Source organism: Gymnoscopelus microlampas (assembly GCF_963454915.1).
Source record: "Gymnoscopelus microlampas genome assembly, chromosome: 3".
NCBI lineage: Eukaryota > Metazoa > Chordata > Actinopteri > Myctophiformes > Myctophidae > Gymnoscopelus > Gymnoscopelus microlampas.
In genome coordinates, this window is record NC_139940.1 from 28,974,476 (window position 1) to 28,999,910 (window position 25,435).

Genomic DNA, 25,435 nt, shown 5'->3' on the forward strand with positions numbered 1-25,435 from the left:
ATACTAAGCTATTAAAATATGCCATGCTATGTTTAAAGACATATTGACATTTTTGGAAAACAAATTAACAAAACGTTTTTAAAACGTTTTTTATTTTATTTTTATCAAACAATAATTTCGCGGATCCATGCAGTACCTCCGTGGACCCCCTAGGGGTCGCGGACCCCCTGTTGAAGACTTCTATAGAAGAATTGCAATAATTGAATGTCATCTTTATTAAATTCAAAGACAATTGGAAGGGAACAAAAGATACAGTATGGGAAGTATGAGGGGTCATCCTAACATGTATGATGACTATGGTGCTGACTATGGACAGCAAGAAGATTAGCTGTCACAGAGTCAGTAAAAGAGCACCTACATACATAAGGCTGCAAATTGTAACTGGCCCCTGTAATAAGTCTAAGTTATCAACTCCCAAATGTTTACTGTACATATATATTTTTTTTGTAATTACATTTTCTTTCTTGGGTTTATCCTTTTAGCATCCTTAAACTGTACCTGTGCTTTTTTGCAACCTGTTAAAGCATTCAATCTATCAAAAAACATAGTCATTAACTATAGTCAGCACAATAGTCATTAGTCAGCACCATAATCAGTGCCATAGTCAGCAGCACAGTAGTCATTAACCATAGTCAGCACCATAATCGGTACTATAGTCATTAACCATAGTCAGCAACAGACACTAGACAGTACCAGTCATTAACCATAGTAATTAAATACAATACTTCAATGGCTTTCCACCACTGAGAGGATGTAATCCATACCCGTCTGTGTTGTGAGCCTTCTAGCATGGCGTTTGTTTTCCTAATGAGCGAGTTGCCCCAATGTTACAATACATTATGTGCAAACAAATTAGGGGTATTTACAGATGATTGAAGGCAGTTTCATTATTACATTAAAAGCAGTTAAATCATTAAATTGAAGTTCAAGTATAAAACAATACCCAAGCTTAAAATTGATTCAACTGTATGTGAAAATAAATCAGTTAATGTATTTAAAGGCTTAAATTTATTAGAAAAAAAAAACTATTTAAGGAATGTGGCTGTGGAGAAAATTGCCAACTGTTCATAGAATGGAAACAGAGCAAGTAGCAATATGTGCAAGGTAAATTATAGACGTTCATAAATAGGCTACATTTCCAGGTAAGCTATTTGACAACTTGATGCATCAAATGTGATATCTCTGATCTGTCCATTACTTATTATTACTGGACATGTCTGGAGATCTAGATAACTGTTATAATCCATTCCTTTGTTCTCCCGATGAAAATATACAATATTTAAGGAAGCATATGCTCTCAATAACCTGTTTTCCAAACTGTACCAACATCTCATCAGTGAGAGCCTTTTTCAGAAGTTCTATCCATGGGTGCGGTCGGAAATATGCACAAAGCGCTCACAGTGCACCAAAGTCAGCGCACTGACCGACCCTAGTCAGATGCCGGTGAAAACAACAATGGTGGAGGAAGTAATTGCTAAACACAACGAGCTAGAAGAGGTGAGTACTAGTGCCAGTAAACTCAGTTTACTGAACTGTTGTTTATTATCTGACACCCGGTGGGAAGGCAGTGAGGGACAATACAGACAGCAGGCACGGAGGCTCAAAACAAAAAACAAAGCAACATACAATACATCAGTGGTTCTCAAAGTGGGGTCCTTGGGGGGTTCCAGGGGGTCCCCAGCAAAATGTGTTAATACAGTATCACAATCATTTTAACCACTTTATCCATTGGCTATTCAAAGATAGCACATATACAAGCTCACAGTGCTTCACTTCGTGCTGCACTAAGAGCTTGTACATGCTATTAAAAAAAAGAAAGAAAAAAATACACAAATCTTCTCTTCTGGGGGTCCCTGGCACAAAACATTTTCAGATGGGGGTCTGCGGCAAAATACGAATGAACTTGGGGGTCCTTGACATGAAAAAGTTTGAGAACCACTGAATTACATCCTCCACAGGCAAGGTGTGTTGTTGTTACTGACCGTTCGTAAATCAACTGAACTCACAGTGACATCACTGCCAGAGTGCTCTGAAAACTGAGCAGATTCTCAGTGTAGTTCCAAACGCACCCCGTGTTTCTAGTATGTGGGGTGACAGTGCATGTCTATGTAAATAGCAGAAGTAGAGCTGTCAAAAGGGTGATCAGTCAGTTAAATGTTGTCTGTGTCTTTCTATAATGACCAGGTCCATCGGTTTGCAGTACGCCAGTCAATAGGATCTTGTTCCACCAGCGATCTTTGAAGCTCTGCATACAGAGACCAGCTAGACTTTCACCATCCTGGTTGTCTTCTCTCATCTTCTCTGGGATCAGGTCCTCTGACATCACCTAAAGATCAAAGAAAGAAAAATAAACCATACATGTAAAAACCTAATTCATTCTGCTATAAAATCCAAGCCACAATCTTTGCAATTACATGGCATAATTAAGCTAAATTCTAACCACCACCGCTATCTCCGGACTGTGCATTTGGGAAGATCATGGACATAACAAGGAATGAAGTCTGACCTCAGTGAGTGTCTGCCTTGTGCCCTCTTTGGGATTTAATTGCTGTAACACTTCCTCTGTCCTCTGGAGGGTGCTCTCACTGCGCTGTAGCACAAAGGAGGACTGCTGCTGCCTTAGGATTCTCAACAAGAGTCTACAAAGAACAGAGGACAAGAGAGAGAAAGACACATTATAGATAAATACTGCTCTACATTTTTCTTTCATGACTTGTAGTACTTTTAATAATCATACTCCATGACTGTTGCATCACGCATAACTGTTTAACCCATTCTGTACTTGGAACCTGTGATGGTTGCCTTAAATTCTACTAGTTAAATAGCAATAAATACAGATTTTGCGTTCTGGTGGGATGAAAATTCTTAAAAAGTCACTGTCCAAACACCAGTCTTATCCTTTCAGAATGCACAATGTGTATACAATATCTGAACTACCTGCTTTCTCTACAAAAACAAATGTTTTCTTTTTCAAATTCATTTCTCTAATGAAATCTACTTCAGTCATGGAGGAAGAAAAACATGAAGGCTATGGTGTGTTACAGAACGACTTTCAAGCCTTCTGACAGATGATAGCATGAACAGTCAAGACTCCCAGTCATCCAGGTCGCTCTGGTTTTCTGATCTGTCTTCTATAGTAATATACCTTGTTCGGATTAAACACATGCAGGCCTTGAGCCAGACTCCGTTTGACTCATCTTCCTCGCTGCTGTCTTCCCGGTCCACATCATTTTCCTCTTCTCTACGTCTACCAGGCTGCAGTCCTGTGGAGTCACACTGCAGGGTGCGGAATCCTGATGCTGTTGTCAAAGAGATTGAGGATAAATCAAAACAAAACAAAAAGCTATTATGGTGGGGGTGCGTGTTGGCTAAAACAGCTAGAGCTGCTTGAGCCCCCCGCCATGCTATATGAGATAGTATATGAGACTCCAAAATGTACCCTGTAGTTTGTCAACCTTCAGCAGGTCCAGGCAGGTCAGTCCCAGGTCATACCAGTACCATGGGTTGAAAGGTAGCAGGTTACACAAGTCCTGCAGAGATGATATCTTGGATCCTGTTGGCCCAAAGTGCTGGTGGATGCTGACCTTTTAGAAATAAAAAAGGAAAACTACAATGTATTTATACGCACGCACACGCACACGCACACACACACACACACACACACACACACACACACACACACACACACACACAGTATGGGTTCTGTTGCTGACCTTAAGCAGCAGTAGGCAGGTCAGATGACACGTGTTAGAGGCTTCTTTGCTCTGGAGGAAGGAGAAAAACAAATGACTACTTTCATGCAGTAACTCAGAGTCATATTGATTACAGCTCCCCTTTTATGCACTGAGACATGTTCATATTGTGGTGGTGTTATTTGGATATCTGATGAGCAGATTGGGAAGGGCAGCACAAATGTATGATAAATGATTTAAGTCAATTAAATGGGATTAAACGTAAGATCATCACTACATCAGAGCTCTAGCGAAGCATGCTGGTAATTAAAAAGAAAAAAAAACTAGGTCAAACTACATGTCTATTGATATCCACCGATGTGCTGTTTTGAACTGTAGTGTATAGTAAAGCTTAAGGAACAGGACAGGGTCACATGTTACTGTCCTGACAGGGAGGATGACACAGCAATGAACTTAATTAATCTGTTTAACCTGATGAGATCCTTAAAAGGATTGAAATTCCGTCTATTGTCTGTCTATTAAGGTGTTTGTACTGTAGAGCATTATATAATATGCAGGCCTGCCCTTCAATGAACTATCTCTGTAAAACTCACATAATACCTTCATGTACAGCAAAAGGAACTGTACATGACCAATAATAACAGCAGTAGTAATGGTACCAGTAGGTTAGTCATCTCCAGGGCTTTGTCTTTGTGTCCTAGGTGGGTGTAGCACCGGGCCATTCCCTCTAGAACGTCTCTTCTGATGGTCAGGTTATTGTCAGGAACCCATTCCAGACAGCTGATATATGCATCCAGTGCTTTCTGAAAATCATGGAGGTTGAGAAACTGGTTTGACTTTGTATAGCAATTCTTTTGTAATGTACTATACGTTTTCTATCGCAGAGGTTGCCAACTCAGGTCCTTTGGACCCCTGGTGCTGCTTGTGTTCTATCCTACAAGTTCTAACACTAGTCCCTGATTAGACAGTAGACACCTACCAGGACACCAGGTGAGTGAGTGAAATCCTGAGAACCGGGGGTTGGGCAAAACGCTGTTCTAGTGTAAAACCGAAAGTGATAAAGATGGAGGAGCTGTAAGATGGAGACGTTCTACTCTAAACCTGAATGTGATAAAGGCGGAGGAGCAGTTCTACTGTAAAAGCGATAAAAATGGAGGAGAGAGTGGACGAAACGAGACGGAGGTCATGTGATTTATGAGAGCATAATGGTGGGGTGGTCAGGGTCCATTTCAGATAGTGTATATATTTAGTTAAACTTTAAAATTCCACTTTAGAGGCACTCCCATTACTCTATCACAAATCACTACTGCTGCTGATACATCTACTATAGTGTTGAGGCCATTGAATACACAGCCTGATAAACATTTAACAGCATTTTAATATTTTCTTCATAATGTGTAGACATTAGACAGGAATCTCTATATCTCTATAGTTACCATACAATAATAAGGTGGAAGCAGGTATCATTTTGGGCAAGCATTAGCAAAATTGCTCCATTTATAAGTGACACTGCGACTTCTGCTTAAAATCAAGGGATATCCATATCCTCTCACTATATGAAATCAATAACACATTTTAAAGACTTGAATTAATACATGTTGTTTCCACATACCTGATAGCCCCCCTGTCTGAAGGCCAAATCAGCTCGGAATTTGAAGACTTTCTGCTTCTCCAAAGAATCGTCTGTGTCAACAGCAGAGCCTTCACAAAACCACTGGGAAAGAAAGATCAAACTTCATTGCATTTATAGTTTACCTCTTGAGTTTGGTTTCGAGTCGTTTTCAATGACTCGCAGTCTCTTCGCAGATGCCATTTATAGCTAGAAAATGGAATAATAAGCAACACAAAAGACCAGTGGTGGAAAGTAACTAAGTATGTACTCAAGTACAAATTTGAGGAATGTTTACTATAACCATCTCTGTTATTGCCTTACTGTTGCCTTTTGTGTCATATAAACCTCTAGCGACATGATAACTCAAATTAAATGCTCGACATTCTTACCTCTGGTTCACAGTACTTGGCATTATAATTCAGTAGTGTGGTGGAAACTTTGTCTTTTGTCTCCACAAACATAGAATCATCAAACCCACTTCCAAATATCTCCATTTTGACACGAGGAGGGCGGAGTCACGCATTTTACGTCACTACGTCACTACGCAGGCGGACTACGTCAGGACGCACGTTGACGAAATAAATAATTTATAAATACATGCATGCAGCATGAAATTCATGAATTCAGTGGTGGAAAAAGTACTGACATTTTTAGTAAAAAGATCAATACTGCAATGTAGAAAATTGCAAGTGAGTAAAAGTACAAAAGTATTGGTATCAAAATGTACTTAAAGTATCAAAAGTAGAAAGTACTCATCATACAGAATGTCCCCTTTCAGTTTTCAAATGTATAAATTGTATAAAAATCTTTTGAAAATAGCAGTGGGCTTGTAGATCGGCTATTTTCAAATGGACGAAATGTACATAGGTAATTAACATTAAATGATTCATTTATTTTTTGTAATCATAATCAAAATCTACAAAATAACTAGTAACTAAAGTTTTCAAATAATTGCAGTGGAGTAAAAGTACAATATTTGCTTCTGAGATGTAGTGGAGTAGAAGCAAAAGTACTGAAAACTGGAAATACTCCAGTAAAGTAAAAAAAATACCTCAAAATTGTACGTAAGTACAGTACTTGAGTAAATGTACTTCGTTAATTTACACCACTGTGGAACATACATTCTGTGAGACATTCTGTGTTTCCAAATTAGACCACCTACTGGTTTATTCCAAGCTGCTTTCTACACTTATCCACTGTGCATGCACCAAGTTCAGAATCTCAAATCAGACACCCACAAATTCACAAACACCCTGGGGAAAACACACAATTTACTATTTAATAATATGATTATCTGTTTTGATATTGTCTCTGTATTGATTGTCCAGTGTATGTAACTTTGCGTGATCATTGTTGCTGCTGCCTGACCAGGTCTCTCTTGAGAATGATACCTCAGGTCTCAGTGACATTACCGGTATAAATACAGAGTAAATAATTTCATAATGTATTGGGCATAGTATTCTTGTCTCATGTAAACAAAAAGCACATGTAGAGGTACAGTATGTAGGCAGATATTTATAGCATGTGCATCTTAGACTGCACAATGAATTCTACAGCAGGATATTTTGTTGACATTTTCTTTTATTAAAATAAAAAATTAAATAAGTCAAATAATATAAAACACATTAAAATGCAAATCCACACAGCTACAAAAAATAAAAAATAAAATCCTGAACGTGAATGGAACGTCTGACATGAAGGGAATTCCATTTCATCATGAGCGAGTCTCTGAGTACATGCAGCACTCTGAAGGCCATGAGTAATGCACATTATCGGTATTGCTGTATGTGTATATAAAGTCAAGTGGATATAATGACGTAGCATGATCTTTTGTTTCTCTCTGCCACTGATAAAGAGATAAGGTAGATTGTCATAACATTGCCATGGTGTGAAAAATCGATTGGCATAGAATCATCGGTCACATGACCATGGAGCAGGATTGTGTCAACTACGCCACAAACCTGCAATGGACACATAGTCTACATAGTCGGGTTATGTTTGTCAGGCATATCACCAAACAAAACGTTCCCACAACAGCTACAGTGTGTCCTGGTCTCTGTCCAGGTGGTGCATCAGTGAACCAAACAGGTGATTTAGTATGAGTTTACAGAGACACAGACACGGAGAAGACAGAGTGCACTGAGACCGTTGTACTCTGGATGGGAGTTTTTATATCTGTATTGTTGGAACATGGTGAGCAGGTCTGCTTCGTCGTCGCCTCCAGACTTGGTGGAAATTTCGTTCACCGCTTTAAGTCACTGAGAAGACAGGGTTGAGCTGGAGCTCGGTGGCTGCTGCTGGCGGGACAATAAGACACCTGTGGCATTCACTAGGAGACAGGGGACTGTGAAGCAAAGGAGCTGCCTTCTCTGGCCCTGGCTGCCAGCTTCTGTCTCAGCTCTCTGACGTCCCTCATCAGTTCTCTCTCTTTGCTGTCCAACTGGGCCCGGCCTCTGTCCAGCGAAACTGAAAGACATACATAAAACATGCTCAACTAGAAAGGGTCTCTAATATGCAGTAGCAGGGCACAGATCTCTGCCAGACTTGGTGGTGTACAGGCATGTTGTCACGATACATAACTGCTTAAACCCTGGACTCCGGACTCTGTATCAAATCTCTTCACCAAAAACAAGCTCACAATGCATTGCTAAGCGGTGTGTTGCGAACTCGTAGATGATCAGCCATTTCTACGGAATGTTTGCCCCCCCGAATAGGGACGCTATGCTAGGGTTCAAGTGGTTAACTAAAAGTGCGTCTGTCCCATGCATGTGCACATGCGTCTTATTTGACTTACGGCATTCGTGCATACACGTGGAATATGTGTTGTGGTGTCTCTGTCTGTGTGTGGGTGGTGCGTTACAGACATGTGCAGGCATCATAGTTGCCTGTGATCTCTATGTTTCTCTGGGTTTTTGTCAGTCGCTGTGTGCGTGTGTGTGTTTCTGTAAAACGTGTCGAATGGCACAAGCTCTGAAGTAGAGTCTGTATGCCGGATGGATAGCGGCGTTATATTGGCTAGCTCTACTCCATAGCCATGACATATATACCACAGCCTGGAGTGATGGTGGGTCTAATGTAATGCATTCAGAAACAAAAATAAAGTAACAGTTGAATTCATTGAAAATATTCGGGGAGTGTCTTCCTTGGCCTACTGGCAGTTTGCACAAAATGTTTGGTGCGGACACATCCAGTGGTTTTCAAGATTAGTGGAGCACACACAGACACTCAGACAGAAACACGGATGGGCGAAACCATAATCTCCATCCCCGACCTTTACATGCATGAAAATGGACTGCAGTATTGACTGAGTAAAACAGAGACCGACTGTGCTCACAGTTGGTGGAGGTGCTCTCTGAAGGCGAGTGGCTGTTGAGACACACCATGGTGGTTCCTTCCTGGCTTGGATTGTTCATGGCGACGACATTACCATTAATAGTAGGAGCAGGGATGGCACTTTGTTTATGGAGCAGACCTCTGGTAGAACATGGTGATCTTATCCTCGTCTGTCTATGGCCTAATGGGAGATAGGGAGTTAGGGACAAGTGTTAGAGATCAAAGACACACACAGCCAGTGGTGGCCTCAAGCATCGGGGAGCCTGTTTAAACTGAACCAGTTGAAACACAGCTAAGGCCGCCAACACACAGCACATGTCTGGTACTTTGTACTTGTCTGAAAAAGATTTTCTAGAATTGCTACTGTGTGTGTGTGCGTGCGTGCGTGCGTGCGTGTGTGCGTGTATGTGTGTGTCCAATTACCTGTGTCTGCTGAAGACAATGATGGGTGTTGCTTTTGTAACTGGGCTCTGGCACTCATGACCTCATCCCACTGGAGCACACAGATAGAGAGGCACAGTAAAGTTTTTGAAAGAACACACTGACATTTGAATAATCTGATCACCATCAGGCTGTGTGATGAACAGATGACATGGCATTTCCCATGTCTGTGTTGAGTAATTGCACACTATGTTGAGATGACACAAACCTTGCAATCCTCAAGCTTGTACTTGTGTCCACACCGACACATGCATTGGTGTCAAAATTTCAATAATAATGCAATGCATCACTAATGTCATCCATTGCTTATTTCTTTTAACTAGTTACTAGTCAATTGAAATTGAGATGTAAAGGTCAGTCATTGTTCGAATTAAAAACAGTGACTTTCTTCTTTAAGGCCGAATTCACACCAGCAGCATTTCTACCGCTGCCTTTTTTCTCTAAATGTCTGTGTACAAAATGTCTGAAACACCCACGTCTTCAGACCACAGCATGCTTTATGTTCTGGTTGACTGCCGCTTTGTCACGCCTTGGAATAGAGCTCAACTTTACTAGGCTCGGCCTCCTGTCACCAGATTAAATGTATGTGCATACGCACGCACACACACACTTACCTTTCTCCCCTCCATTTCTCTCAGTGTGTTCACCAGCCTGTCTTGCTGTTCCATGGTTTCTCTGTGCAGCCCGGCCAGCCTCTGTTTTTTCCTCTCTTGTTCTACATCGGCCCTCTCAAGGCACTGTGCCACCTCTCGCTCCCAGTCTGACTCTAAGTCCAGCTGGCAAGCCTCCGCCATTGACTCCTCCAGGGCCTATGTGACAACGTGTGTCCACGGCATGAATAGAAGACAATCATTAATCTCTGTATTAAAGTAAAAAAAATCATACCAGTACAGTGACATACATAATTAGCAATTTATTTGTCATTGTGTCGCGCTGATATTGATATTGGCACTTCATCATGTGCGAGTAAAACCTTGTTCAATACCAACCCAGCACAGAGTTTTCTCGAGTTCTATTCAGGCATTATTTGAATCTCCTGTTAATGCAGGGATTCCCAAGTATTGTGATCCAGAACCATTGCTGTGGATGTGCTTCAGTCAGTCCTGGTTTTGTGTAATCGGTTGTAGACATGCGTGTGTGTGTGTGTGTGTGTGTGTGTGTGTGTGTGTGTGTGTGTGTGTGTGTGTGTGTGTGTGTGTGGGATTGTAACACCAACCCGGAGGTTTGCTTCTGCATTGTGTACGAGTTCTCTGTAGCTCTCCTCCTCTTCGTCTACCCTCCTCATTCTCATCTCCACCTCCTGCTGAACCTCCTGGCCAACGCGCTCCTGCTCCTTCAACAGTTCCTATAAGAAACAGAGGCAAAGATGTAAAGTTCACAACCAGACAATTCTGCTGTCAACTAAATTAGCTAATACTGCGTAGCATGCTGGTCCAATGTCATCTCACTGAACATCACTCAATCCTCCACGTGTAAAGATTTTCAACATTTGCTGAATATAAATAGTCTTGAAGGGACTGCTACATAAATGTTTGTGTAAATGCACACATTTACACACAAAAAAGCCCCAAATCCCATCTCTAATGTGAGGAGATGTTTTGCACCTGTTCCAACTGTTTCCTTTGAGCCTCCATTTCCATCTGTCTGATTTCTATATCCTCAACTGCTGCTGCCGTTTCATGCTCACGGAGATCCATCTATAGCAGGGCATGACCATGTTATAACATATGAATGTTATAAAATCACAATAATCCATTTATAACAACAGCAGAACATGAAATGGCGATATTGGTTTATAAGATGTTGTTAAATGCGAAGAATCTTTCAAATTTTCAAGGCAAGGACAATGACACAATGAACAGTAGCACATGGTCCATGTATTAAGCTATGAAGCGTTTACATGCTATATATTATGACACAAAGCCCATCTGCCTTGCAATGCTAAGACCTTCCATGGTTACTGGGAACCCTGCGTACCTTCCTACTAATCTCCTGCTCTAGTCTTTGTATATGGGAGGCTCTGAGGTCTTGCTGGTGTTTGAGGAAGCGTCTTCTGGAGGCATCCAGCAGCTGTAACTCCTTCACCTTCATCTCCCTCTTCATGGCTGCCAGCCTGGATAAGGGCAGATTTGCATCATTAGGAAGAACACGATAATAACCAACTGCAATAATTCATGAACTTTTTGAAGTCAAAATCTATGTGTTTACTTAGTCCTCTGTTGTGTTAGTTTTTCCTCCTCTTGTGCCAAGATGTGTCGACGTTGTTCCTCTGCCTGTTGCAGTAGCTCCTGCTCAAAACAGTTCAGTCCAATTCATTTCCATTCAATTCAACAACGGTGAATCAAACTGACTTTTTTTTAAAGGACGGCTATTGTATGTCAGTTGGTCTGTTCAACCACCGCTTTGGTCCCAATCATGATATCTTAAAAAATACTAGATGTATTGCCATAGAATATGCTGTTCACTTTTATGCTCCCCAGCTAAGAACTCTATATATTTTGGTACCCTAATGACCTAGCCTATTGTGGCTCCCAAAGGCCAGAAGTTTGACTTGCACACAACATATCGCAAAATCGAATGGCCGGATTGCCATGAAACTTGCTGAATGCATTCTTGCTTCCCAGAGGATGAACCACCCAGAAGGGTGACTCCATGTCCTTTCCACTAGCACCACCACAAAATGTAAATTTTGCACAGAAGATAGCATAATAATCAGATTGCAAGATTGCTGCTAATAAGCAGATTGCAAGGTATCGTGGAACCCATGGCCTTCAGATCAGTGAATGGTGAATTGTATGACTGCAAATGAGAGATCAGCTTGCTCACAAAAGTAACACTACAATGTACTATCTTTATAGAATATAAAGACATATACATATTTAAAAGAGCAAGATGTTGGTTTTGAGTTTACCTGTTGCGCATAATAAGCCTCCTCTTCAGCTTTGCGGCGCACAAAATCTGTACGCAGATCTGATAATGCCTGTCTGATGACAGAAAAATACACCAGACAGTTAAAAACAACCCATTTCTCATACTGAAGAGATCACACAGACAGTATGACATACAGACAGGTAAAATAAGTTCTATAAGCGTTCACCTGGACAGGGACATAAATTCTCTCACTCATACACAGATTATTTCTACACAGCACAAATACCACTTGCTTGGGGAGACAGAGACAAGTGAGCAATCTTGACAGTTCTCTCTGCAAGATATTTCTGCACCCCGTCTGTTCAGATCCAGGCACAGAGAAACATCACTTTCTATGATACTGCCTGTACTGCCAGTAAATATGAATGTTACCGTCTGCAAAATATCGTACAAGAGTATAGGTATTGTTATCATGTCAGGTGCCTGATGCATAATCCTCTACTTTGCAAATAAAGTGACTGACTTTATCTTGAACCATTAATATAAACAGGATTATATAATAGCACTATGAATAGTACCAAAGTCTTCTATAGGGAGATACAGTATAGATGCTCACCTCTCTCTGAGGTACTCCATCTCCTGCTGTCGTATCTTCTCCCTCTCCCTACTCTGGTATTCTACTATGAACTCTGGGTAGTGGTTGAAGACGGGGTACTGGCCCTTGGTCAGAGGTGTGAAGTCAGACAACATGGCCCTGGGGTGGATGTCTGCTGGTGTGCTGCTCATCAGACGATAGGCCTCTTTGATCATTGCTCCCACGTCGAGGTTGTTACGATGGTGAAAGAAATACTGAGGACGATGAAGACACAGGTAGAGACAGACTGATAATTTAACTTAAGAGAAAAGAAGCGGCAGTGATACAATGAGAGTGTGTGTTTGTGGTCTATAGGCCCCGATTCATAACGAGGGTCGTAAATATGGTGTAAATGAAGTTCGTAAAGGAGGTCGTATTTCTGGTACTCACTAACGGACGTGCAATTCAAAAAGGGGTTCGTATATGACAGAGACGTGCGTATGACCAGTTCTATATTATAATGATCCCGATCCCGAGAGGTTCATTTACATTGCTCCACGCCCCATTTTGCACCATAAAAGGCGTGAACCGTGACTCAGCAGTTTCTCTCTAATCAAATCTGTCACTTTACTGAACAGTGTTGCCATGTCCGCTTATTATAAGCAAATTCGCGCTTATTTTTCTGTAAAGTTGCTTGTAAATATTGGTAGAAGTGGGGTGCGTTTTTTTGGGCTTGTTTCTAAAGTATAGTTGGTTATTTGGGCTTGCTTCACAATTGTTCAATTGTTTTAACCGGTGGTTCTCAAATATTTTATGTCATGGACCCCCAAGTTAATATGTAGGCTAATTTATCCCTATAAGCCCCATCTGAAAATGTTTTGTGCCAGCTGGAGGCAGATTTGTGTTGTTAGAATGTTTAAAAAATCTTCCAAATATTCCACATTTTATTACAAGATTTTTTTTTAAATATAGCAGATCTACAAGCTCACAACGGTTTAATTAAAGTGCTTATAATGGCCTAAGTGCCGGTTGCTTCTTTTGGGCTTATTTTCATAGACCTGGTTGCTTATTTCTCTCACAAAATCTGGCAACACCGGAGTTTAACTTCTCGTCCAAACTTACAGCTGTCGGCCGCAATGCCTTGACACTGACAGAGAACTTGAACATCATTCTGATCTGTCTGGAAGCGAGTCCCACTATTGCACGATGGATCAGCTGAACGTAATTTGTAATGTTTACAAGGTTTAACCCCGCCAGCAAATAATAGACTAATAACCTGGAAAGGATAAAACATGCTCACGTTTACCAGGTAAAAAGATGATGTTGAGAATAAATCCAGGGCATACAAGTGGAACGATTATGGACCAGAGCTTATTGATTACTTATTGATTAAATTAGTTAATTTTGGATTAATATATCACTGTCCTACGTCTGAATGGGGAATGGATCTTCTGGACACAGCTTTCATCACTATAGTTTCCTCATCAGATGGTGTGTGTGGCGTTCATGTGATCAATATACAGTAGAGTAGCCTACAGTAGGCTATTAGCCTACAAATTAATACCGCGGCACAGACACTGGTGCATCAGTCCCTCCGCAGTTTCATTAAGGCATGAAGCCTATTTTCATTATTACGTGACACTTTGGCTGAGATGGCCCGCTGGCAAACACACTCAGGGACCTAATAATTCAGCTCTAAATGCGACTCATAGCCTAGAAAATAAATAAAAAGCGGTGGAATCTACATCATGTCTATATTATGCATAGGCTACAAGCAATACATCGTTTGACATTTATTTTTTATTTTTTATATATATGTGTTGACAAATGTTGGGCACATATATATTTTATTTGAGGTTTGCCACTGTTGTAATTGATTATGGCATGAAGAATAAAGCATTCTAAAGACATACGCAAATTTCAGCCCTGGCAAGACTGCCTCGGGGGTGACGTGAGAACGTGCGCACCTGACGCACAAAACACAGACCAAAAAATCTTTATGAATCAGGTATAGTGTGTACGACTTGTCCTAAATGCCGGTACGTACAAAATATGGTCGTAAAGCCCTTTATGAATCAGGCCCTATAGTGTTTTAATTTGTTTTCTTTCTCATGGTCACTATGTCTACACCTGCTGGTACGTTTTATGAATGAACAGCCTTAATGTATCCTGTACCCTGATTTGAGTATCTCGCTTGACTTTAAATTCTGGAATACCATCACTTGACATGGTCTATAGTTTCATTGAATTTCACTGCTGAAAATAACAGAATAAAAATGTAAAGAGAGGAGAAGAGCAGAACCTGGACAGCAGGAACCATCTACTGTACCTCGAAGTCCTGCTTCTGAGAGCAGAGAAGCAGCGGCGCGCGGCAGCACGTGATGTAGGCCACACAGACCATGAGCAAGAAGGATGGGTGGTTGGAGAATACATTGTCAAAGAGGCGGAGCCACTCATCACGAGTCAGCACCTCGGAGAACAACGTCTCCAAAAGGGGCCACACGTACAGCTGGAACACAGAGACACACACTGGTATCATCATATTTCAACTGCTCCACCTGGCTTCCCAGTGAAGAGTCAACAAAATACAGTGAAACCATTTTCTGCAAAATAAAAAAAACTAAACAAAAATCCATGAAACATGGAATTTTTCTAAAGACATGTCCTTCCAACAGAGTATCACAACGTGTACAATATATAGACCGATATCATGTTAAGATACTTCACTGTGAAGTTATGATCCCTTAGGGGGAATCGATCCCTTAACAGGGAGGTCAGAGGGCATGGTCAGTCACAGAGCGCCCGTGGTACTGGGATCGTCCAATGATAGAATGGTCCCTCCCATCACTGCCTTTCAACTGATTTGTAATGTAATGCTGTTACCTGTGAAGTAATTCCACAGTCCACCAGGTGTTGGAGCAGCTCCTTATCGTGATGAGCTAGCACGTTCTCTACCATGCTTAGGATGTTCAGCGGAGGGTTGGGGAAGTACTCAAACCAATGCTGGCACCAGTTCACTGTAGAACATATTATGAGCAAAATAAAATAGTTGAGGTATTCACTTATTTGTTTCAGAAAAAAATACTTGAGATTTCAAGTTGTTCAATAAAACCTGTAGTTCAACTCTGTCTCCACCTGCTGAGCCATTGAGGCTCTAAACTGTAGAGCCTACAGCTGAGCCACATATAACAGACAATAATTATCATGAGGAACCTATGATTACAGTCCCTCTCCCTGCTCTAGCTAGAATCATAATCATAGATTATAACCAGATAGCATTTTCTCACGTACAATAGCTGGTGGATGCTGTGAAATACTTAAATTGGGTTCCAGAAAGTGAATACTGAATCACAGGAGACTTCAAATAATCGCTGCTGAAAACAATCGCTGCTGAAACAAAACACCGAAACCATAGTAACCAACAACTCCATACCTATAACAGTAGCCACCACCTCGAAGCAGAGCAGTGGGTTGTTCTCAAACAGCTTGACGAAGGGAAATGCCACCAGGGGAAGGTACTCCGTTTCTCCAAAGATGGCCGCCCAGTGGGCTAATGAAGACAACACCCTGTAGAGAAGAGGGGATAGAAATTAATCATGTCTGCTGAGATGGGAAGCTAGAGGACTAATAGAAAGGCAGATTTTAAAAAGACCTTGTAAAAGCACCAAATATGTTTGTAAAAGGATCGTACCACTGGTCTGGCATGCTCAGTCTATTGACTAGGATTCAATGTATACTTGACTGCTGACCATTTTATTTATTAAGTTTAACATATTTATATAAGTATAACATAGTTGTTGTTGTTTTTCATAGGATTCCATTCATTTCAGTAGAGCATGTAAATCAACTGGGAGAATCGAATACACTAAATCTAAACTAAATATCGCCCTACTATTATTAGTTCCTGAAGGAAGATTATTACCAAATGACATTCAAATGTCCATGACTTTTATAAGTGAGGTTTAGCCAATGTTGACTCAGTTATTCAGGTGGTTTGGTAATGTTTGGAGTGATTGTAAACATCTAAGCAAAATCTAAAAATGAAGCCATTATAAGGAAAAATAGTCCACAGTCCACACCACTATGTTCGAAGCTGTGAATAGACATGTATGGACATTTAAGAAGTGTTCACAACAATTGTACTTATGTTTATCAGCACATATGTGATCATTATGATTTGAATTAGTGATGTACCTTTGCAAACCCCTCTGTAGCTTGTAGCTCTTGATAGGGTATTTCTCATGTAGGCTAAGGTAGGCTAAATGAAGACCTTTATCTGTTAGACTGCTGTAGGCCGCATGGTTCTCTGGGAGACGCAACAATGTGCGCCATACAAACATCCTGGAAGACACGCATATAAGGAAAAACATAAACATACAGACACCCAATAAAAAGACTTCGAGATTGCAAATGTGTTTTAACAAATTTGTATGTATGTATGAAACAACTTTCAAATTAATGTCAAATAGCATTTTATCTTGAACATTTTCCAACAGATGTGTGTGTATTCATAATCAAGGACCAAACAGTACACAGGAAATACAAATTAATCTCAAAGCCTTGCCTGTTTTTACCTGTATTTAGCAGGGTATTCTCCAAAGGCCTTGAGTAAACCCACCAGTCTCTTCTTATTCAGACCAGCTGGAAGCTCATTCTGTTCAGAGACAAACATAAACAATTAAACACTTAGCCAACCACCTGGGGAATCAAAAAAAGTTGTTAAAATCTAACAAAGGGGAGAGCAAAACCATCGTACAAAAGTGTTTCCTTCCATTCTCTATTTGAGGATCTAATGATTTAAGTAACTGTTAAACGTTCCCATTCCAAAAGGCAAGACATGTCACTTCTTGTTATGTGTGTGTATAAAACATGTTGATATATATATATATATATATATATATATATATATATATATATATATATATATATATATATATATTTGAACAATAATGTTACTTCTGCCAAAATAAAGTGAAGATGTTTGTATCCTATGATGTATAGGAACTAGCAAGAGGTTTGCTAACCTTGATGTGTATGTCACATGCTTTGAGTGTGAGTTAACCTTAGCATGTGTGCATGCAGCCATAAAGATAAAGAGACATTACCGTCCTTGTCCTTCATTGCATTCACAGTCCTACCTCTTTGTCCTCTGTCATGGAGCCAGGACACGGTCTAATGACATTGCTCTGAGTCCGCCTCCCGGAGGTCTTGGCTGGTCTATGAAGGACCTCTGACCCAACCTTGACTTTTAGGTTAGAAGAGTTACCATCAACCTCGCCACCTGACACTACTGCCACCTGGGGAGGAGGGGGCTGGGGGGCAGAGAGGGACAAACTGAGGTTTGAACAGAGCAGAACAAGAGCAGTCAGTTGACATACTGGTTCATGGTGGTACAAAACAAAGGAGCAAGCTGGCGAGGAGGGGAAGAGACCTGGGAGGCAGGATCTCCCTTAGCGGCCAATTTAACCTAATAAAAGCCTGATCTACGTATTTGTCGTATGTTGGTGTCGCATGGCCAAAATATTGATCTACAAGCTTGCATCGAGATGCAACGCATTGTGAATTTGTAGATCTACAACGGAGTACAAAATGATTAAGCGTAAGCCTAGGCTATTTTTAGCGGTGCCAGCCGCTCTACATTTGACCGTGTCTGTGTGTCCGTCCGTATGTTATGTCCGTCCGTATGAGCACGGCAAACGCAGTGTGCAGCCACCAGGAGGCAGAGTTTAGTAAAACACATTTTTGAAATAAATTTACAGGGATTTAACATTGTTTCTCTAGTTCATATATAGCCCAATTAAATAAACTCATCAAAGGCACCGCTTCCTTCACACAGGGTGTGATTTTTGAGAAGAGAATAGAAGAGACGTAAATGTGGTTTTAACACACACACACACACACACACACACACACACACGCACACACACGTGCACACGCCTCTATTCCTGCATGATGCTCAGAGCTCTGTATATAGAGCCATACTCATACAACATTGATCATAGCTGCAGCAGCATAGATGCAGACTGAAATCATTTACATTTTCATCTACTTCAAATCATTACCCTGTTCATCTTCTGGGTCAGACTCTGGACACTGTAAACATTGATACTGCCATTATCCATAATGGCCACAACATGGCGTCCATTAGGACTGACTGTTGCTGTGGTGATGGCATCGTCATGGGATCCAATGTGGAAGAGCAGCTTGCAGGTGTGGATGTTGATGAAGCGCATTACACCGTCTTGACTCAATACACCAAGTGTCTGAGAAGACAGAAATAGTATAATATACATTGTGAACCAGTGGTGGAAGGTAGCTAAGTAAATTTACCCAAGTACTGTACTTAAGTACAATTCTGAGGAACTTTTACTTTACTGGAGTATTTAACCTTTTACTCCACTACAATTATTTGAAAACTTTAGTTGCCAGTTACTTTGCAGATTTAGATTATTATTATTACAAGTATAAAAAACATAAATTAATTAAAGGTAGGGTAAGTGATATTTTTTGGTTAAAACAAAAAGTATTTTGTTAAAAGGTTAAAATACTATATTCTGATAGTAATCATTGCTATAGAGTGTTTTTTCAGTAACAGATGTCTCCCTGTCTCTCCAGCTCTTTAATAAACAGAAAATACATTTTTCGGTAGGTGTCAAAATCTCAGCCAATCAGGAGAAACTAGAAAGTACCCATTTTTAAGCTTAATTTGTATAGTGTTCCAGTTCCAATTTTGCCTGCTAATTTCTTTGTGTAATCACTTCCAATTTCACTTGTTAAATCTGTATCCTGATTGAGTTCTCTATCCTGGTTGGATAAAATTGGAAATGAAACTGAAACTGAAACAAAAATGCATTTTCTGTTTTATAAAGAGCTGGAGAGACAAGGAGACTCCTAATACTGAACAAACACTCTATAGCAATGAGTACTATCAGAATATATAGCTATTTAACACTTATTTTAAACAAAGCAAATCACTAACCCTACCTTTAATTAAGGCCTATTTCATACTTAATATATATTATATTATATAAAGTATTTTTTTTATATTGTGGTATTAAGTATTAAGTATTAAATCGGAGTACTTCCTCCACCACTGATTAGAACAAATGTGATTGTGGCTGGAGATTTGGGCATCAACTCGCCAGTTGTGAAACAGTAGAAACTAGCAAAATAAGTTTGATTTTTGTTTTGGCTGATTTTCGTTTTTCTTTCCATATCAACACAGTTCGAATGTTGAGGAAGGTTTTAATTCCAACAGATATACGTTTAATGACAAAACAGACAGACAAGCACACATACACACAGATATACTGAGCATTGGCACTGAGAAGAGAGGAGAGGAGTAGAAGAGGAGAAGAGAAGAGGCTCTCTGGGGGTACCTGGCTGGCTCCTGCATCAAAGCTGTCAGGCAGGAACTCCAGCTGTCGGATGGTTCTGACCTTCACAGGCATTTGAACCACCCTGATCAGCTGTCTGCTGTCCAGACACCACAGGTGAAATAGGTTGGAGCGTCCTCCTGCTGCAAGGGTCTTACCATCACTGTCAACACAAAGACACCACACCCACTGTTACTGCATACTAACAAGAAGATCAGTGCGATACGAATGGATGTTTTGACAAAGACAAATGTCTGCCTGCCAGACCTGCAGCCATCGAGCCAGCCAACATGTATTAGTCTTGATTACGTTTCTCAAAAGTTCCCATACCGTACCTTAGTTGGAATTTGGGTTTGGCTATTTTCTTTTTTTTTCTTAAACATTTGAAAGTATAAAATAGGGTTTAAGTGATAAATACCAGGAGAAGACTAAATGTATGCCACGACGATATATCACGACGATATGCTAAATCCCAGACGATATCTAGTCTCATATCACGATGGCGATATAATATCAATATACTGGCCAGGCCTAATTGATACTGCCATAGAAAACCCACCGCGTGACAGCGAAGGCCTTGTAGCAGATTCGTGGCCCTTCCTCTGGGACTGGTAGTTGGTATTTGCAGGACAGCGTCTCACTTTCCCACGCAAAGATGGAGTCATCACTGAAACAGCTGAGGATGGTGTTACTCAGAGGCAGGAAAAATACCTATAACACAAACAACTGTATTACAATTACAACATCAATAACAGGAAACATTTCATGATGTTGTTGCAAGATACACTGCTCAGAGATTGCAACATTAGTGCAGCAAACACAAAGGGACCCATAGATGTAGGCGTGCAACAATTAATCAAACTAATCCATTTAATCTATCCTAAGAAAGAATCGCTAATCGATAACTTAAAAAAATAATAAACTAATAATCTATCCCTATTTTGTTATAGATGAAGTTACAAAACATTACATTAATAGTGAAAATAGCCGATCTACAAACTCAACGTGTGGGCACCGTTATTCACAGTGCCTAAGCGGTTCATATTGTGTGTGCTTCCTTACCCTCTGTATGCCAACAGACTGTTTGATGTTGAGCTTTCTCTTCCTCTGGAAGGTGTCCAGGTCCCACAGCTGGGCCGTGTCTGAGGAGGTGGTGATGGCGTAGCGGCCTGAACTGTGGGCAGAGATGGAAGAAACTGCTCCCTCATGACCCCGCATCCAGCTGACCAGCTGTTTTGTGTCTGGTAATAAATGAGTAGAACAGAATAAAGAACATACATAAAAACAACAGAGAGTCACTCAGGAGTAAAAATTAGGAATTTATGGCAGTGGTTCTCAAAGTGGGGTCCGGGAACCCCCAGGGGTTCTTGAGGGCTTCGCACGGCGTCCCCTTCACGATGCCTGATGAAGGTCCGAGCGACCAAAACGTTGTATCTGTAACTTTTTTTGCTGTAAGTGAAGACAGTGTGCGGGACTCCCCTTTTTTGCTCTTTTCGAGTTCATTACTCTTACACACCTGTCCATTTCAGTAGGTGTGCAAAAATACTTTTTTTCTAGGGTGCCCCAGCTAAATGAGTTAATATAGCATCAAATTCAGTTTAACCACTTTAACCCTATTTTATACTTTGGTTATTCCAAAATAGCCGTTAAGCTCACAATGTGTTGTAAATATTACAATTGCATATCACAGGTTAAAATCCTATCAAATTATACTGATTTCTGGCCTGCAGTCCTCTAAATATTATTCTAACTTAAATGCTTTTCCGCCCAGAATTGTTCTTGGCACACTCCTGTCTTAAAAATGTGTCTAATATGGTAAAACTGTGGAGCTTAGGCTGATTAGACTGACAAAGACTGTGTGATGTGACGTCTTCATCAGGGATAATCTTAAATACTTGTATACTTTAACGGTGGTGTATCTGCACGCCACCATTAAAGTATACAAGTACTGAAGGAATGTAATTTTGAAAGAGAATGGCTGATTGTTTATGTAGAAATAACTACCATACCTTTGTCAAAACATTTTATGGAGTAGTCAGCCAGGGCCACCAGGAACTCTGTGGTCCTACGGAGGTTGAATGCCAGAGCGGTACAGGCCAGACCTGTTTTCTGCACCAGGCGGAACCTGTCTCAGGTCAAAGTAAGATATAAGACTAATGATAAAATACACTTCACAGACACTGAAAGTGATTTTGAAGATCAGAGCAGTACAGTTCATGCAATGCAATCAGATGAAATTCTACCAGACTGGAATACACTTAACACAGCAGTAGCTGTAGCATTGGCAGTGAGTGAAAATAACTTGTGTAACTCAACCATCGGTGGACAGACTATTATAAATATTATACAACAGTTAATTTACAATTTAGGCATTTACAGTAGCAGACACTCTTATTCAGGCCAGGGCGACTTATAAAGTATGAGATCAGAGTAAATGGCATGAACCCTAGTCAACAAATGACAGGGTAAATGATCAGTAGAGTACAAAGAAAAACAATTACGCAACTACAGTAGGATACCAGGTAACCAAAAAACCTCCCATCAGTTTAAACAACAGCATTCGTATTTAAACAAACAGTATATATTTATCTATGAACATATATGTGAACAAGTTACCAAAATACATCTGCAAATTGCAAAATAATTATAAAAAGGTGTGCCATGCTCTGTATTGTCCTGTAAGCTGTAGGTCATCACCAGTGTTTTGAATTGGATGCTGGCAGCAACCAGAAGCCGATGAAGGGAACGCAATTGAATAGTGATTTGGTTCTCTGTGGCAGTGGAATATAGCTAACCTGTTTCTGCTGATGTCAAAGACGTAGATGTTGCCATGATGATCTCCAGCCAGGAAGCAATCTCCCGTGGTGTCAAAGGTCACATGGAGGAAACGCACAGTCTTGGCTTGTTGGGCACTGCGCATCACTGTCACTAAGATTCTGAGAGGCAAATAACACGTTTAATATAAACAACACTTCACCACTGCTATTTTCTTCTCTAACACCACCACCCATGCCTGCTTAATTCATGATCTGTTTGGTGAGCTCTGAAACTGCACTGTTGGGCAACATTCGCCACATTTCCCCCACCTGTCCAAGGATTTCAACAGCAGGTTTCTAGACCAGTCCCTCATTTTGGCCGCTACTGTTTCACCCTGACAGTAGATAGAGCAGTTGTCAGGAGGTTAACGGTTTCCCCTTGGCCCCAGTCTATGTGTCCCTGAACTAGACACTTAACCCCTAACTGCTCCCCCCTGCGCGCTAGTCGTAACCATCTGGCCAGCCATAAGCTGGGTGAAGCTGAATTTCCCCCACGGGATCATAAGGCATCCAAAAATAACAAGAATAAATTAACACTGAATCAAATGCAACAAGTGGACGTTGGCTGGCTGATATTTCTCCCAATCAACAACCTTTAAAAACATCTGAGAAGAAGGCACATACATTAACACAGCCCAGCTAAATCACAGCATGAAGTTGCAAAAACTTCATACACGCTTGCTTGGTGCACATATGAATCTGATTTATCATTACGTACATCCTTTGTAAGCAACTAGCATTATTTACAACCTTACCCAATGCCTGGTGCTGGCTTTCGGTGCCATACTTTCCCCTCCTCTTTGTTTCCTATGTCTGTCACTTGCATGTTAAAAGGTGACAGATAGGAGCTACAGGTGACAGAAAGAGAGGTTATAGGAGAATGAACAGTTAGCTAGTGTTCATTAGCCATAAACACAACACAGCCTATCGTGCGGCGGGGCGAACAGCGCGAAATTTGAAAGAACATTAACATTTCACTTTATCCACGAAGTCACTGATAACAAGAGCTAAGCGCCGTCTTGTACATCGCCTAGATTTTTTTATTTGAAAGGCAACCAATATCCTTCCTTTGATGTAATCGTCGGGAGAGGAATCTTTTTCGTAATAATTATTTTCACGACAGATATTTGTCGCCTGAGTTAAACGTCACGCACGCATGTAAACAGAAGTGTGCATTGTGGGAGTTGTAGTCCATAATACATGATTCAGCGCTAATTCCAGTTTTTGGTCACATGTTGCATCACTGAATGCTATCGTTGGTATTATGTGCAAATGCTCATGACAATGATTTAAAATATGTCCTCAGGATTAATAAGACGCCCCGTTATCTTTAAGGCCACTGTAGTGCACATTTGACAGGAAGTATAATCAAAACAGAAAGGTAGATGTTGTCAAGTTGTCGAACACAAACCACAGCCGATCTCACCGTTTAGTTGTCAAAATAAGATTGTGACATAGTCAGGCCTGGAATTTCGTCATTTTAGGGGAGAGGCCACTTGGCCTTTGCCTTTGGTGTTGTCCATTTTTTGAGGGCACAAATGCCAGGACAGGAAGGCCATCAAATAAAACAAGATTTTAGTCCATTGAAAGAATTTATTGAATTTAAGGGTTAAGGATGATTTTAAATGTAATATTATCTGCAGTGAAATTAAAACATATATGGTATTTACAATCTGATCCATGCTCAGCCCTGCACCAATCAAAGTCACTGGATTGGTTTTAAGATGGGGACTCAGGGGATTTAAGAATTCAGAATCTCAACAAAAGACACTGGTGTCTACATGACAAGAAAGTGACACTGCTGTGTACATATTGACAAGAAAGAGACACTGGTGTCTACATATTGACAATAAAGAGACAGAGGAGAAAGTGGTAGAGTCTAGCCTGGCTCCAGCCCCTGAATCGCTAGCCATGCCCATTAAAAAAATATGTTCAGGCGATTCTGGTCTGGTGACGCTCTCATAGGAGGTCTCAGCCTCGGTTGAAAATCTGTACGACGAATCGGGATCGGGATAATCCAGTATGAACCAATCGCCAAAGAGTCTTTGAAAAAAAAAAACTTTGGCCACGCCCCCATCTCAGCAATCGGCTGCATTGAGAGGGCTTTCAGACTGAATAATGGAGTGAAACGAAATGAAAATTCAGGCTGAGTGTCAGGCTAGGTACAGTCAGCATGGGGCATTAAAGCTGTGGCCTCAGGGCGTGCAATTTTTTTGAGGGGCGCAAGGCTAAACTGGGGCAACGACGGCCATGGCCTTTGTGGCCTCCTTGAAATTCCTGCCCTGGACATAGTCGTAAAACAAGAATGCCAAACTCACATAATCTTGATTTATTTCTTTTTTGTGAAGATGGATGGATGGGTGCGGGTAGAGGTAACAAGGGGAGAAAAGGGATTGTTGGGGGCTGTTGTGTTTACTTATTGTGATGCGACCAGCTTTACTTATTTTTATTTCCATATATATTTTTGGTTACATTGCATTGTTTACCTCCCACTGTCCCTGTGACCCCCACTGCCCCTTCATTTGATTTACTGTAGGCTACTCTTCTTATCTTGTTCGTCTGTCAACCATTCATGTTTTATCTGTCTATAAATGTTTAATGCCATCCACTTCCTTTTCAAGAGGTCAATTTATTTTCTCCTTGTAAATAAATAGTTCTTACCACTTAAACCCTATTTCATTGACCAGAGTCAATGGGGGGTTGTACAGAAATTTAATTAT

At 40.7% G+C, this 25,435-nt stretch overlaps 2 protein-coding genes across 2 annotated transcripts; both read right to left on the reverse strand.

Annotated features, from left to right (window-relative positions):
- Window positions 1-295: 295 nt before the first annotated feature.
- cUnh8orf76 (chromosome Un C8orf76 homolog) lies at window positions 296-5,803 on the reverse strand. The gene is made up of 8 exons (XM_084052905.1): window positions 5,694-5,803; window positions 5,305-5,406; window positions 4,352-4,495; window positions 3,714-3,764; window positions 3,440-3,584; window positions 3,146-3,299; window positions 2,507-2,639; window positions 296-2,326 (listed from the first exon to the last, which is right to left on the reverse strand). The coding sequence occupies exons 1-8, from the start codon at window positions 5,796-5,798 to the stop codon at window positions 2,147-2,149; spliced, it is 1,014 nt and encodes a 337-aa protein (XP_083909031.1). The 5' UTR covers window positions 5,799-5,803; the 3' UTR covers window positions 296-2,146.
- A 766-nt stretch (window positions 5,804-6,569) lies between these two features.
- On the reverse strand, window positions 6,570-23,822 carry tbc1d31 (TBC1 domain family, member 31). Its single transcript, XM_084051369.1, has 23 exons — window positions 23,471-23,822; window positions 22,695-22,835; window positions 21,909-22,024; window positions 20,962-21,140; window positions 20,459-20,610; window positions 19,903-20,062; window positions 18,586-18,786; window positions 17,662-17,835; window positions 17,098-17,177; window positions 16,718-16,864; window positions 15,957-16,090; window positions 15,407-15,540; window positions 14,853-15,032; window positions 12,566-12,798; window positions 11,990-12,062; window positions 11,287-11,366; window positions 11,056-11,191; window positions 10,683-10,775; window positions 10,295-10,423; window positions 9,693-9,887; window positions 9,061-9,130; window positions 8,639-8,818; window positions 6,570-7,770 (listed from the first exon to the last, which is right to left on the reverse strand). Exons 1-23 carry the CDS (start codon window positions 23,539-23,541, stop codon window positions 7,634-7,636), a joined length of 3,195 nt encoding a protein of 1,064 aa, XP_083907495.1. The 5' UTR covers window positions 23,542-23,822; the 3' UTR covers window positions 6,570-7,633.
- Between the last annotated feature and the right edge of the window lie 1,613 nt (window positions 23,823-25,435).